This window comes from Molothrus aeneus, chromosome 4 (assembly GCF_037042795.1).
Source record: "Molothrus aeneus isolate 106 chromosome 4, BPBGC_Maene_1.0, whole genome shotgun sequence".
Lineage (NCBI taxonomy): Eukaryota > Metazoa > Chordata > Aves > Passeriformes > Icteridae > Molothrus > Molothrus aeneus.
Window position 1 is genome coordinate 47,340,265 of NC_089649.1, and position 14,422 is coordinate 47,354,686.

Here is a 14,422-nt window from a genome sequence, read left to right on the forward strand (position 1 = left end):
GTAGGAACAGAGTTTGTTCCTTGGGAGTGGGGCTGTGGCTGAGCCTCATCCCCAGTGGGTACAGCTGTGAGGAGCAGGTGAGCAGCATTGACAGCAATGAGCCATGGAGTGCTGAGGTTACTGACCAACCACCAAAGGGAACAGAGGGCACACAGTGCAATGTGTGAACAATGAGGGGGATGAAAGGTTGGGCTAAAGAATAAGAAGAGCACATGCTTGCAGCCTTCTGATGTGGGTTGATGTTACTCTGTACGGGCAGACACTTGAAGCCTTCTGCTTTGGTTGGGTGTTGCTCTGTGTATCGTGGCTATCTCAACTGCGACGTGTGCGGTGGCATGTGCTGCAACAGTTAATGAAATTTTCCATTTCTTCCACTGACAGTGGGCCTCTGGGCAGGAGAGCTGGCACTGGTGGCTGGATGCAGGGACCTGCAGAGAATTGTATTTTGGTCCCCTGGGTAAATTTTCACGTGGGTATAAATTGCAAAGGTGAGAAGTCCACCATATATCAAATCCCTCTGTTCTGCTCTGGTAAAGGTAGCCTGAATTTGCCAGATTTTATCAGAGCCTTGTGTTGCCAAAAGTTGCTTTATTGCTGAGGAAGACTGAGCTGCGCTTGGGTGCTTTACCAGCTCCATGATTTTAAGCAAGTCCCTTTAATTTTTCTCCAGTATGTTTGTTTGTGTGGGCCCCACCATTCATGCTGAGCCTGTGTGAATGGCAGCATCAATAGTCACTAAATCTTTGTTGATGTTCTTTTAAAGGGAGAATAAAAATCCCTTGACTCTGACATTTACAATAGGAATTATCTGCTCTCTGACATTTGAGCTCATAAACTGAGGTCAACCAAATTTCTGTTCTTAACTTACCCTGCTGTATCAGACCAGATATGAACTGACTGGCTGTCCCTTCCTCAAAAGAGCAGCCACCTGCCCCTTGCTCCCAGCATGTGAGTCAGGAAGCCTGGGAGTCGATTCAGTGATGATGGACTGAGCCTCAAGGAAATAAATGAGCAGAGCAGGGAACTGGCTGAGAGTATTCTATAGCCCACTCTTGCACCATAACAAATTATTTCCTTGAGTCCACAGGCATTCAGGAGGTCTGTGTGCACTGACTCAGCAGTGCTGGCCAGGCAGCAGCCGTGCCGGGTGTTATCGATGGCTGCTATGGCAGCGCAGCCGCTCCCTCGGGGGAATTTCGGGCGGTGCCGTGACCCTGCTGCAGGTGCTGCCTGTGCAGGCAGGGGCGTCCTGTGGCTCGGGAGCTGCCCGTTCTGCCAGCAAGGCTGGCCCCGCATGGAGGGGGATGCTCCGGGCTCTTTCCTGAGGCTGTGTGATGGTGGTGGCATCACACTGCTGTCTCTGACGTGCAGGCATGGTTTTAAAGGGATGAGAATCAGGACGAGGTTTTCATGGCTCCTTTGAAGACCGGTCCCTTGAAGCAGCATTAACAGTGGTTTTCTGTGTCTGCATTAGCCTGGTGGGGAACAGATGAACAGAAACAATACAAGCCTGCCCTGGGCTCAGTAGTTGGGTGAATTAATGTAGGGGTAAATGGATCACTGTGGAGCTCAGAAATACAAGGCTAAGGCAGGACCTGAGGCAGAGCATGAAAAGGAGAGGGTTTGCCTGATCTCCCTCTTTTCTTTTTCTTTGAGAAGGGACTCAAAATGGTAGCAAGTGCTTCAATGAAGTTTTTAAAGGAGGAGAGTAACACAGATACAATTAATGTGGCACAATACTCTGTCCTGTCCATCATTAAGACAAACAGCTTTGAACAAGAACACTTACTCTGCTTTTAATTTGGCATGTATTGGGTTCAGTAAGCCAGGAGCACATTGGCCTTACCCTCTGCTCTGAACAGGAACCAAACTCGTTGTAGCCCAGAGCTTGGTCCAGCATGACTTTCTCCTGGTAGCATTTTGGCACTCGTGTGCAGCACAGACCAGCAGCAGCTGTACAATTTGCACAGCAGTGTTAACCCTGCTGAGTGAAAGGCAGGTAAGGATCAGTGGCATAACTAAGCTTTGGAATGGGTTGTGCAGTTTTGTTTGCTGATGATCTCTAAAGGGAGCAGCTTAGGAAGAGTGCTCTAAGAGAAATGCAGGAGACTGCTGGGGGTTACAGTGCAGTGATACTGGTGTTAGAGCAGGGCCCCCTGTCCAACCCAGCAGCTGATGTGTCAGTGCCCAAGTCAGGTGCCTGGGAAGAGCAGGAGACTGGGGAAGGCCCAGCATGCTGGCCCTGTACCCTGACCACTCTTCCATCACACCCCAGCTATTTCCTGATCACATTTGTTGCTTTAAGCAGCCAAGGCCACACAGAGTCCCAGGTCAAGTCACTGATGACCTACTCCCACATTTAATAAGGACCTTTTTCTCTTGGGCAGGGCAGAGGTGGGAAACAATGCAGAACAGAAATGTCTTTATTCACCTTCCTGTTACTATGTAGAGAGTTTCCATGAAAAAAATCCTACCTTGCTACTGGAAGAGAGTGGAGGTAGCTGGTATGAGGCTTCCAGAGATCATGTGCTGGGTGGGGGGCCTGTCATTTGTCTGACATTAGTCCAAGCTGTTTGCACTAGTGAGGTTTTTAATCAGCCTGTCATAGCAGGGCTGTGAAAGGTTGCAATTTTCCAAGTCCCAAGAAAATAATAGCAAAGAGAATGGAAAATAATATATAGTCTGTATTCTGTGCATTGTGCATGATAACCAGCATCTGAGTGGCACTGGGAACCACAAGGTCACCTTCTCAGTAAGGCAGATCCCACTCACCCCAAAAGGTGTTTTGACTTGAGTCTCCCATACTGTAGTGCCAAGGGAAGCAAGCTTTCAGGGGTAAACTAAAAACAGCAAGGAGGGGAGAACATGCTGGGGGAGAAGGCATCACATGCCACTGGCTTTTAAACTTTACTGTTGCTAGTTATTAAAACTATTATTTACTGTATTTACTGATTAAGTTACTAAAGCTATTTTCAAAAGAAAATGGATTTACATTATTCTTATTGCTTTCAGGGCAACAAAGCTAGTGAAGAGTCTGGAGCACAAGTTCAAGTTGTTGTGTTCTAGTTTTAGCACAAGGAGCAGCTGAGGGAGCTGGGGTGTTTAGCCTGGAGAAAAGGAGGCTCAGGAGAGACCTTATCCCTGTCTACAACTGCCTGAGAGGAGGTTGTAGTCAGGTGGGGATTGGCCTCTTCTCTCAGTCAGTTATTGACAAGAGGACATGGCCCAGCTGCGCCAGGGGAGGTTGCATTTGGACATAGAATTTTCTACACAGAAAGGGTGATTAGACATTGGAATGCACTGCCCAGGGAGGTGGTGGAGTCACCATCCCTGAAGGTGTTGAAGGAAAGACTGGACACGGCACTTGGTTGGTTGGATTCGATGATTTCAGAGGGCTTTTCCAACCATGTGATTCTCTGCTTATGCTGCTGCTGACGGAAGCTCAGGTTACAATGTATCTTCTTTTGTTTAGTCTGATGTATCTTTATACAGTATTCTTTTGTCCCGAGAGTGCCACATTGCATAGAGATCTCAGGCATTCCAGTTTTCAAATCTAGTAGGTTTTTTAAAATTCAGATTGTAACAGGTTGATGATGCGCCAAGTTAAAAAATGACTTTGCTGGTAAAAAGTAATTTTTGCTACCTATTCCTTTAAATCCTTTAAATAAATGTTGAAGAGCTACAAATCAGCTTTATCACTAGAGTTGCATTTTGTGTCCTTCTAAGTGCTTAACGTGGTCCCAGCAGAATTTATCATTTAGTGCAAAGAGGACAATGACACAACTCTGTGTGGTATCATAGCTGAAAACAGTTGTAAAAAAATCTTGTGGAGAGTGAGTCAGGTGGAGTTTGCTCCTTTAACTCTTAGAGCCAAAAGCCCCTTCTTCACGGGGCAGTTGCGTGTAAATCACGGGTGCTCCCGAGAGCAGCCGAATGCCAGCCCCACCTTCCTGAGGCGTACAGTGAGTACAGACAGGCTGCCTGTAGGTGTCAGACTCGGACTGCACATGGCATAAATGCCAGTCAGGAGCAGGTGGGCCTTCTGGTTTGTTTCTTAAATCAAAGCAACCTCACATGTTGCCTGTTTTAGTTAAAAAATAAACATTAAATCTAAAGTTTGTTCTGTTCCAATCAAAAGAGGGAGAGCAATCAAAAGAGGGAGAACTGCAGACAATACTACTGTTCTAATGCAAATAATTCTGAGAAACAAAAAAGGTAAGTTTTAAATTATTGAATTGTGCATTCTGCAGCCATCTCAAGACCAGCAGCATATGCATTTTCAGCCTTCTGCCTCCTTATATGTTCATAACTTTTTTTCCTTCACCACTGCAATTGGGCTGCCAGAGGGGAACACACATGAAATGTAAGAGGACCCAAAGGAGCTGTCACACCTTCCCTCAGAATGAGAACTGAGAAAAATACTATTTCTAATCCCCAGTCTTGCAATATGGTGATGATACTAATTATAAACAACAGTTTAAAACAGAAGAGTTTGTTACAGAAACCTACTAAAAGAGAAGTGCAAAAGGCTAATAATTACCAGATTTTGACACTGCTCTACTTTCCTGAAGGAATGGGGCAAATGGTACTTGACTGCAGACTAAAAAGTGACAATACCTTTTAGAAGCAGCAGGTCAGAAGCCAGTTCTCCATAAATACGTCAGTTAACTAGGGGGAAACATCTTAACCTACTGGCTTAATTACAAAATAGGGGACTATACTGGGATAAAGGATTAGTTAGAAGTTTTATAGCTTAAATTCTGTTAAATTTAAGTGCTACCATATAGAATTAAACCTGCCCTTATTAATACCAAGACAAAGATGGTATTCACATTACTATTGAATCCATTGCTTTATAATAAAATGCAGATTACAGAAAAATACGAAGTTCAAAACTAACTTCTTGCTTGTAGGTGAGCCAAAGATGGAGGCATTCATGTAGAAGGTAGATAAAATGTGGACTTATCAGTTCCAAGAGGGCTTAGTAGGTACACTTTTACATGGGTCAATTTTCTGCTAAATGCCAGAATTTTCAAAATTAAATTTTTTTTCATGTGGTGGTCTGAAGTCCTGGAAAATGGAAAGGAAGGCTTGTATACTTCAAACTGCCTGTACAAATCTCTCTGGATGAACACTTAGAATACAGTTTTTCATGTAAATCTGAACTATGCAGGGTCTTTCTGGAACAGAGGCACAAGTCCACCTCTGTCTGTCAGTGAAATCACAGATTTTACCCAAATACAGTGTTGTACTCAGTTCATGAATTACAGTAGGCAGAAACCAATACTGGTAACCTCTAAAAAGAGAATACAGTTCCTGAAAAACAACCCAACCAACCAGACAAAAAAAAACCCCATAAAATATCCTCTAAATTTCTAAAAGATTTTGAAAACACTTTGTTGTAAAAATAATGATCCAGTAAGTATTTTGTGGTAAGAATATTTTATATTTTTTTTACACTTTTAACACTTACAAAAACATTCAAACACAAAAAAAAATTAAATTACTTTGGGAGCAGAATAAATCCTTCTGCCTACACACATACATCAATTCCAAGCTGTTGGCACAAAAAGTAATCCACATTCATAAAACCCTTACTACTATATCAAACATAAGTTAAGTAAATCATAGGCACTATTTTATCAAATCCATATTTCCACAATTCTGCAGTAAATCTCTAAACACAGAGCCCCATGATTTCCTGATATCAATGAACTGGTAATGCACAAAGGCTTTCTAGCAGACAGACAGTCTGTCTTCTCAGGAAGTCATTTGCTGTATTTCGGGGAGAACAGCAGAGAAAAAAATCCTATAAAACTCAAGCTGAATTTACCCAAGCGATGAATTACTTAACTTAAGGAAACGTACACAAGTTTGATGCAGCCATGGCAAAACCCCCAATACTGTCACCTAAACTGACTTTCAAAATTTGTAAGTCAAGTGAAGTTTGATCAAATCCATCAAGTTAAATTCCCCTTTCTTCAGTGAAGACTGCAGCACTGATTTGTACAATGCTGAAATATTAAAATTCAGGCTTTACTGAGAATATGCACATTTGATCTAGTCCTGTTTTCTGCTGAACAGTGCTGTGAGATACATCCATTCCCTGTACCTGCAGGTGACTCAAGGCTGCATTAGTGGTATGCACTGCTCTGTACTGGTGAAAGGTGGTTTCTGCTGCAATCTGACAATTACAGTATATTTGACACCTTGACTTTGAAGTCTTAGCACAGATCTTGGTCTGGTGTGTGAAATCACCCATCAACCCAGAGCTTGCTTGAGTAGTTTTAAGTTGCAAGTTAGTCTCCACTCCTTCCTATTTGGTTTCTTCCAAGTCAAGTAGTATTGAATGGCTTTTCATCCAGGAATATGTTAATGTTGGCCTAAAATTCAAGTGCTAGAATTTCAGGATTAGTTATCCTCTTAGTGGTGGGAGCAAAATACACCAGCAGTCCCAAACTCAGTTACTAATGGGGTTGAAGGCTACCTACCATCCAAGCTGACTTGTAGTGTTTGTCAATCATTGCACAAAGGATTCACATTCTCTTACTTCATCAACTGTACATCCAAAATATTGAAAAACCTTCAAACAAAATCCCTTCCGCTTAACTAGTCCCACTCAATACAACTTCAGGTACAGATTTTTGCATGATGTCTTCCAAAACAGAAAACAATGGTTCAATGCTAAATATATCAGTTGTTCTGAGCAAAATGTATTAGAGTAAGTCAGAGCCACCAGAGGAGTTTAATAGCTTGTAAACAGACATAGCAGGTTTCATACTCTGTTACCAGTAATGTAAGATACACATATGTAAGGCAAAGTACATATTTAAACACACTTACATGGGCAATATCTTCTGTAAAAATATTTACAATTTAAAATAAACCAATTTAAGAAATGGATGAAAGTAAAAAAATAGGATACAGAAAACTCCCTCATACCATGGAACATCACCTAAATGAATATCATTTGGCATCGAGTCAACTCATTTCCTTAAAATTTGTATGTTACAAGTGCATAGTTGTGTTTCCTTCTCCTTAACTATCAGCATTTATAGTTGCTGCAGGCTGCATGTATAGTGGTATGGTATTAGAATAAATCAAAATTATCACTTGCTCTTTCTTCTGCAAGGAAACCTGCATAAAAAATTTTTCCCCAAATAGCAAGCCATGTGTTAAAAATGTGGCTACAATAATGAAGGCCATCTTTCCTGAGCCAGGAATTTAAAATTAGAAAGATTGTACAACTGATACTAAGCCCTTCTGGCAATCAAATGTAGGAGTAGGTAAAGCCAATAAATCAACATAGGAAAGATGCAATCTATACTATTGCATTGTGTGTGTCTGCTACATTCAAACCTTTTAATGTGACAGAAGTCATGGCTACAACTCCCTGTCCTGCCCAATCCTCCAGAGTAGCTGCTGATTCTTCCTGCACTACTGAAGGACAGATCCAGCCCCAGGTGGGATCTCATACAATTGTTAAAAGCAACATTTCCCTAGCACTGTAGCAGTCTGCAATCAGAACATGCGCTCTGATTCATGTAGCCTTGTTTCAATAGTACATATTCAGCAATCTTTCTTGCTGAGTTAAAGCAGGTTGAAAATGAAGTTTTGGATGATGTGTGTTGATAGTTATCCTTGCTGTTTTTCAAGATGGGCATTTCTTTGGCATTCATTCATTTTTGCCCCGACATTGGCCACTCTCATAAATGCTCATATTGATAACATTTTTAGCAAGCAATAAAAAAGCCCCCAGAACTGATAGCAATTTAATGTAGAAGTGATTGTATGACCACCAAACATCTGATGTTAGATGTCATTAAAGTGCTGCTTTATAATAATCTCTGCCAGTTTGTGCTAATTAGAGACAGAGAGGTTTGGAATTTTTACAAATTCCAAGAGTCATATCTGAACAGTTTGTTTAATCAAGCTGTCTTTTTGCCTGGTGAGGAAGTATCCATGAGCACTGGAACTCTGCATTAAGCTGTGCAGATCAGTAGCAGCCATCTTTCCAACTCTCATCTTTCACGTTGCCATATGTCTTGGGAGTGGGTAATGATCTAAAATGAAATGAGATTTTTTCAGTTTCATATATAACTGTTCAAGTCTCTATCTACAATACATAAGAATTTAAACATTTTATAAATAACTGAAATATACACTTCATTCATTTACTTCTCTGCAATACAGTTTACTTAAGATAATCTTGAGAGTATTTTCCATTTTAGGTTTCATGTGTTGTATCTTCGCAACTACCACGCCAGGAAAAACGCTAAATAAATAAACAGACAGAAAACTTATTGCTATTATACTCTGTGAAAATGCAAACTTAATCTGCTTCCACCTAAAATGGGCTGATTTTTCAGTGATGTATATAAACAGGCAAATCCTTGTTTAGAATATAGCATTTTGCTTACATCAAAATCTGACATTCCTAGAAACTTGATTATTGCATTGTGTACAGAGTCTGCATTATAGAGCCATGGAATTGTTTAGGCTGGAAATGACCTGTAAGATCATCAAGTCCTACCATTAACTCAGCACTGCCAAAGCCACCACAAGACCATGTCTCAAAATGCCACATCTACACATCTTTTACATATCTCCAGGGATGATAACTCCACCACTTCCCTGGCCAGCTGTTCCAATGTTTGAAAACCCTTTTGGTGAAGAGATCTCCCCTGATACCCAATCTAAACCTCCTCTGGTGCAAGCTGGGTCTATTTCCCTTTGCCCTATACATGCAAACTTTAAAAAAAAATTATAAAGTCAGTTTTAAAAAAGTTTAGTAAGGGAAACACTTTTCTATAAGCTGTGATTTGGACAACCACACTTCACTACTATTAGCAAACTCCTAGCAAAACAATTGCTTTTTATTACACACAGTTCTGTACTGCTGATCAGTGCAGGCTTTAACCACAAAAGTCAGTGCTGTGACAGTCACTTGTCATTCCCCTGCCTAGCACTCACTGCAGAGCAGAACTTTTCCACTGTGCTATTTACCACCATTTTGTCTTTTTTACAGTACTACAGACTAACTGTTTTTCCCTTCTGTTTAAAGAGATTCTTATTTCTCATGGATGACTGCTTCCTTATGTGAGCTTCTACTTAACACCTTCAGTGAAAACTGACATTTACAGTTAATACTCGGTCTCTCTTGCAGTAGTTTTCAAAAAGACACATCAAGCAACGTCTGTAGTTGGGTGTTAGCACAGTTATGTTTAAGCTAAAAATTCTGTTTCATCCTGGGGGTTAACTGCAGTGCTTTTTATTTTAAGTTTAGCAAATGCTATAGATGTCTCAGTGCATCTTCCTTCTGGAAGTTTTCAGCTGCCCAAGGAGGGAAACTACTCTCAACGTGGTACTGTTGCTTGAGTTATGGAGGCAAGCAGTTCTGACTTCAGAATGTGTGACTCACACAAGTGAATTTTCTCTTGCCAGCTGTATTTTGGTAACTTTTTACCACATGCAGACAAATTCTTGCTGCCTTATCAGCCCAGACTAAGATTTTGTTTACTTAGTTCAGTATCTTCCATTACTGATTTCACTTTCACTCGTTTACTTTCACTCTCTCATTAAAGAACCTTTATCTCTCAGTTTGGATTCAAAACTGTTTTGGAAATACTTCACATGGAGGTCTCCATTTCTGTTCTGAAAACCTTAAGATCAAAATAACAATTGCAAGAAGCAGCAGCACAAATACACAGTGAACAAAATTAGTTTTAAAAACTTCAACCTCAGACTGCCTGTCAGAGACTCACCTGCGAACAGGCTGTGCAAGTTTGCTACGAGGCACTGGGATGCCCCCTGTGGAAGGGGCACTGGGTCTGGGCAAGCCACTCCTCATCCCTGCTGGTCTGGTAAGAGTAGTACTGTTAATACTGCTGGCAGGACTGGGCAAGCCTGAGCTCTGGGCTGCGAGGGGCCCTGGTGAAGAACTGCTGTGCGTCAGCTGAGCGGCTTCTGGAGAGGCAGCCAAGCCCGGCCCGTGGGTGCTGAATGCTTTCACCGGCTGCCGCAGGGCCAAGGGAGACGGTGCCGCGGGCGAGCGGAATTTACTTGAAGAAGGTACTGCAAAATACAGAAGTCACTTTCAGCTTGTGCTACAATATTACTGAAATGAACAACTGGAAATTACTTTATGTGATTGTACAAACAATATGGAATGTATAATGGAATACAGCCAATCAAGCAGCAATGAGAAACAGGAATTCAGATGTCCTCTTTGTCATGTGTTTTTGATATCATAACTCTAATGCCCTCTTTGCTGACTACAAATATTTATTTGGATTTGTAAGTGATCCTAATCAGGCTATAACTGTTGTATCAGTTAAGTCAAAAGAAATAGAGAAAAAGGCTTAAGAAGAAATGTAACTGCTTCAGAAACATGTGAACTTAATTCCCGTCTGTGAAAGAACATGTTGAAGAACAGTATTCTAGTGTGACACAGGCTTTAAACAGATTCAAAGGCTATTTTAGTCTTCAATGATGAAATTTTGAGCACAGATCATCTTGGTGATTCTTTAATGCTGTTCTGTTTAACCACTGAGTTAGAATTCATCTAAAGATATAGTTACATCCCACATTTTCTGGCAGATGGAAAAAAAAAAAGATGGGGTTATCTGTCCTGATTTCAGCTGGGATAGAGTTAATTTTCTTCCTAGTAACTGGTATAATGCTGTAGTTTGGATTAAGGATGACATCAGCCAACCCCCAACACCAAAGAGGTTAAGGTGCTGCTTAATGAAACTTAAACCAGACAACTCTTAACAATTTATAGCCTTCCTCTTCTTACAAACATTACCTAAATGATCAGTATAACTAATACCTGTTTCTAGTACTTTGTACCTGAGTTAGTATGCAAGGTTTTGTTATCAGTCCTTTCTGGGATATGTTAATAAGACAGAATATTCAACAGTCCTTTGATAATGCCAAACCTTAAGCATAATTCTTCACAAGTATGAGGAATATTTACAAATTATGCATAACTTATCACTGAATAGAATACTTAAATAAACTCATCATCTTAGTAATGGAATGAAATTTCACCAGTTTTTCGAAATGATTAGGGTGAGTCAGTAAGAGTCAACACAGGATGATCAAATCAATCACGTAACAAAAGCATGTTTACATCTAGTAAATCTGCATTAACTATACTTTCCTCTACTAAATAATTGTTTTATACTGAGACCAAAGTTGCATCGTTTTTGACGGATGTTGTGCATAAAGAAGCTGGTCCTTAACACAGCTTTTATTATAATTTTCAAGGTAGATCCAGTAAGAACACGAGGAGTGAGAAAGGAGACAGGTAATGCAGGAATGCAGCATCCCAAATGGGGTACAGAAGAACTGGTAATTTTGAGATTGTATTCTGAAGCTGTTTCTTATAGGGAATGTCTAGGAAGATTAATATGTACCTCATTAGAGATGTGAATTGGATTTGATTTCTTTCTGGATTACCCAAGGGGACCTTTCCCCTGACAGCAATATCAAACACAGCATGAAGCCGCTCATGGGAAAAGCTGACAAGAAAAGGTGACAGAGAGGTCAAAACCACATGACAGTTGCTAAGTGGCAGGGAGATTAAGTAAAAAACCTTAAAATAAAAGCTGGCATGAAGCCAGAGTATGGATTAAGGAAAGCATTACCAACGGAATGACTGGACAAGAAGAGCATCCGAGTGCTCCTAGGACTAAGATAGATTATATGTAAGTTTTTAAAACGTGACATCGCCTGTTAACATCAATGCAATCAAATCTGCAGAATTTCCAAGTGACTCTACAGTGTAAATAGTGGGAGCTTTTATCACTGAACTCCTCATTATAATGCTTGGAACACAAACACAGCACCATGTTAGCAACTACCAGCAAAGCAATGCCAGTCTATAAAAACTGAATACAGCTTCAGGCCTCTTACAGGCACAACAGGGAAAAGGTTTTTAGGTAAAGAATACAAGCAACAAAAAGTTGCAACAGAAGTAAGCTTCCAGCATTCCCAGAAGAAGTAAGGATCCAGTAAATTAGTCTTCTCCATCCTCTTTAACCTTCTGCTGGCCATATTTTACCATGCTGCAAACTTGAGCTGTCAATTCATAAAACATTTCCTGTCAGCACAGCATTGCAGACATTGCTGAGAGCTATATTCATTCTTGTGCATAAAGTAATGAATTGTCTTCCAGAGCAGCCCACATGATGCAGTCTGGCAAACTGCCTACTAGTTCTGTTCTACAGATAAAGAATTTGGTCTCAGAGCAGTTTTTGATATTCATTATAGTCAGTTTGGTCTATCTGTAAGACAGGATCACAAAGACTGAGGTACTGCCTCACAGACTATTTGGTAACTGCGTAACCATGTATAGTATTTAGCTGATCCATGTTCAACAAAAACGTGTAAACATATAAGTGTAGTGCTTAATAACTTTACACAACTCAGTCTCTCCTTATAAAGTAAACTAGAAACAGCTACAATTAAAACATCTGGCAGCCAAAAAAAAAAGAAAAAGAAAAAAAAGAAAAAATTAAAAGGCATGGTGCAGTTATGATATTTAGATGTCCTACCCTCTCTGGACTCTGTCCTGGATTGTGGGCAGGGAGCACGAGATCTCCATGTGGCAAAGTAGGGTGCTGTGAAGCTGCAAACTTATTTGGCTTGCACTCCAAGGCCAGCTGCTGCACACCAACTTGAAAACAGATTAAATTCTAATGCAGTTGTTAAACCACAACCATTATGATGAGATGAATCACCCCAATATGAAAGAACAGATGAGGTATAACTATTGGAATCAATAAACTGATCTGTCATCTCAGTACAGGAAAGATGTGGACCTGTTGGAGCAGGTACAGAGCATGGATGAGTATCTCTCCTCTATCTGGAGAGAGGTGGAGGTCTTCAGCCTGGAGAAGAGAAGGTGCTGGGGAGATGTTACCACAAAGTGGTAAAAAAAAGCCAACATGTGTGTGAAAGGTGTCAAGCTATGTAATGAACAGTATTTTAAGAAGGTAAAATCAATTGTTGCTCAGCTGTTAATTTCTCTGCTTCATTACTATTAAATACTTCTATACTCATGAGGATCTCAGATCAGAAGAAAGAAAACCAACACATTAAGGACTATAAAATAGCAAATAACTGAAAAAGACAAAGCAAGTAACTGAAAGGGTCCTCATTTGCAGTAAGGAATGACAACAGCTATAAACTGGAATATATAACTGGCAGCGCAATGTGCTCTGTTCCTCATTCTCTAAGGTTTAATAAATTTTTACAAATTATATAAACTCAAAGAAAAGCTGATTTTCTGTACATTCCTACAGGCTCAGACCAGGCCACTGACCTAATAAGTGTTCCAGACAGCCAGAGGAGGGCATGGCCAACTGGAAAGAAAGCAAAGAAAGCTCTGCAGAGGAATAGCAATGCAGAACACTGTGAGAACTTTATCTGGTACAAAGTATGAAAACTGTTAAAAGACTTCCTCTTAAGACATGTGAATCTGTTTCACAGGCCTCATACTCTGCTAAAACTTTCTGCATGGTATGAAGATGACTCTAAGGAGTTGGCATTGTTGAAGCCCCAAGAGAAACACGTACATTCTGTCAGCCCCTCGTGTCTGCACCAGTGACTCTCACAACACTCAAAGGATTCTAGCATCTACAAGCTTATGAATTAGTCTCAAGTGTAGTATGAATTTTAAATTGAGATTTTCTTGATTGTAATAGACAACAGACCAACTATGCTTAAAACCAAAATAATTGTTTACCTTAACTGTGAAATTGAGGCAGTGTCACATACAAGGCTGCCAGAGCTGATTAAAAATCAGATAAAACTGTCTAATTGTATTAGAGACTCGATATTTCATTGTATTAAAAAAAAGGTCAAGTTCAACCATTAGCAAACTGGAATATTATATACAAGAGTCTCTAATTCCTTGAGTCAACAAACCTTAATTCATCTGTGTTGGGATTAACCTTCTGGTTTTGAGAGGAAAAGAGAAAGCACAAGTACATGCAAAATAAGTTGACAGTCTACACTCATCTTCTCAAAGATAAATTTGTTAGCTTTTGTTCCCAGCACAAAGGATTGTATGAGTATTTTTACAACTTCTGTTTTAAAAACTGTATTTTGCCATTTAAAGAATTCCTATACAAATGCAGCCCTAGTGAATATGTATTTAGGAGTCCACTTTTCTAATCCCTATTTCCTGATTAATGTTAGAATGTCACTGTTCCTTGGATTTTTATCTCAAAATTCAATCTCCTATATAACACAGAGTTTATTTTCAATATTTAGACCAAGAAGTTAACTTTCATACAGCAAGGACCACTTGGTTAATCTCTACAGTAATTGCAAGAGCAAGTTTATTAATCTAGAACATGTGAGATTTAATGCAGGCGAACCATTATCTGAGATTTGCTGGAGCTTGGTAAGA

The 14,422-nt window shown here is 40.2% G+C and overlaps 1 protein-coding gene across 3 annotated transcripts in view; it reads right to left on the reverse strand.

The window, feature by feature from the left end:
- Positions 1-5,372: 5,372 nt before the first annotated feature.
- SLAIN2 (SLAIN motif family member 2) overlaps positions 5,373-14,422 on the reverse strand; it is a 34,345-nt gene continuing 25,295 nt past the window's right edge. For 2 of the 3 annotated variants that reach the window (XM_066548453.1, XM_066548452.1), the window contains 2 exons: positions 9,765-10,074; positions 5,373-8,063 (listed from right to left, as the gene is read on the reverse strand). In XM_066548453.1, the coding sequence (XP_066404550.1) occupies positions 7,997-8,063; positions 9,765-10,074 (377 nt within the window). In that variant the 3' untranslated portion in view covers positions 5,373-7,996. Of the gene's footprint in view, positions 8,064-9,764; positions 10,075-14,422 lie in introns of those variants that run through there. The other variant, XM_066548454.1, reaches the window with a different exon arrangement.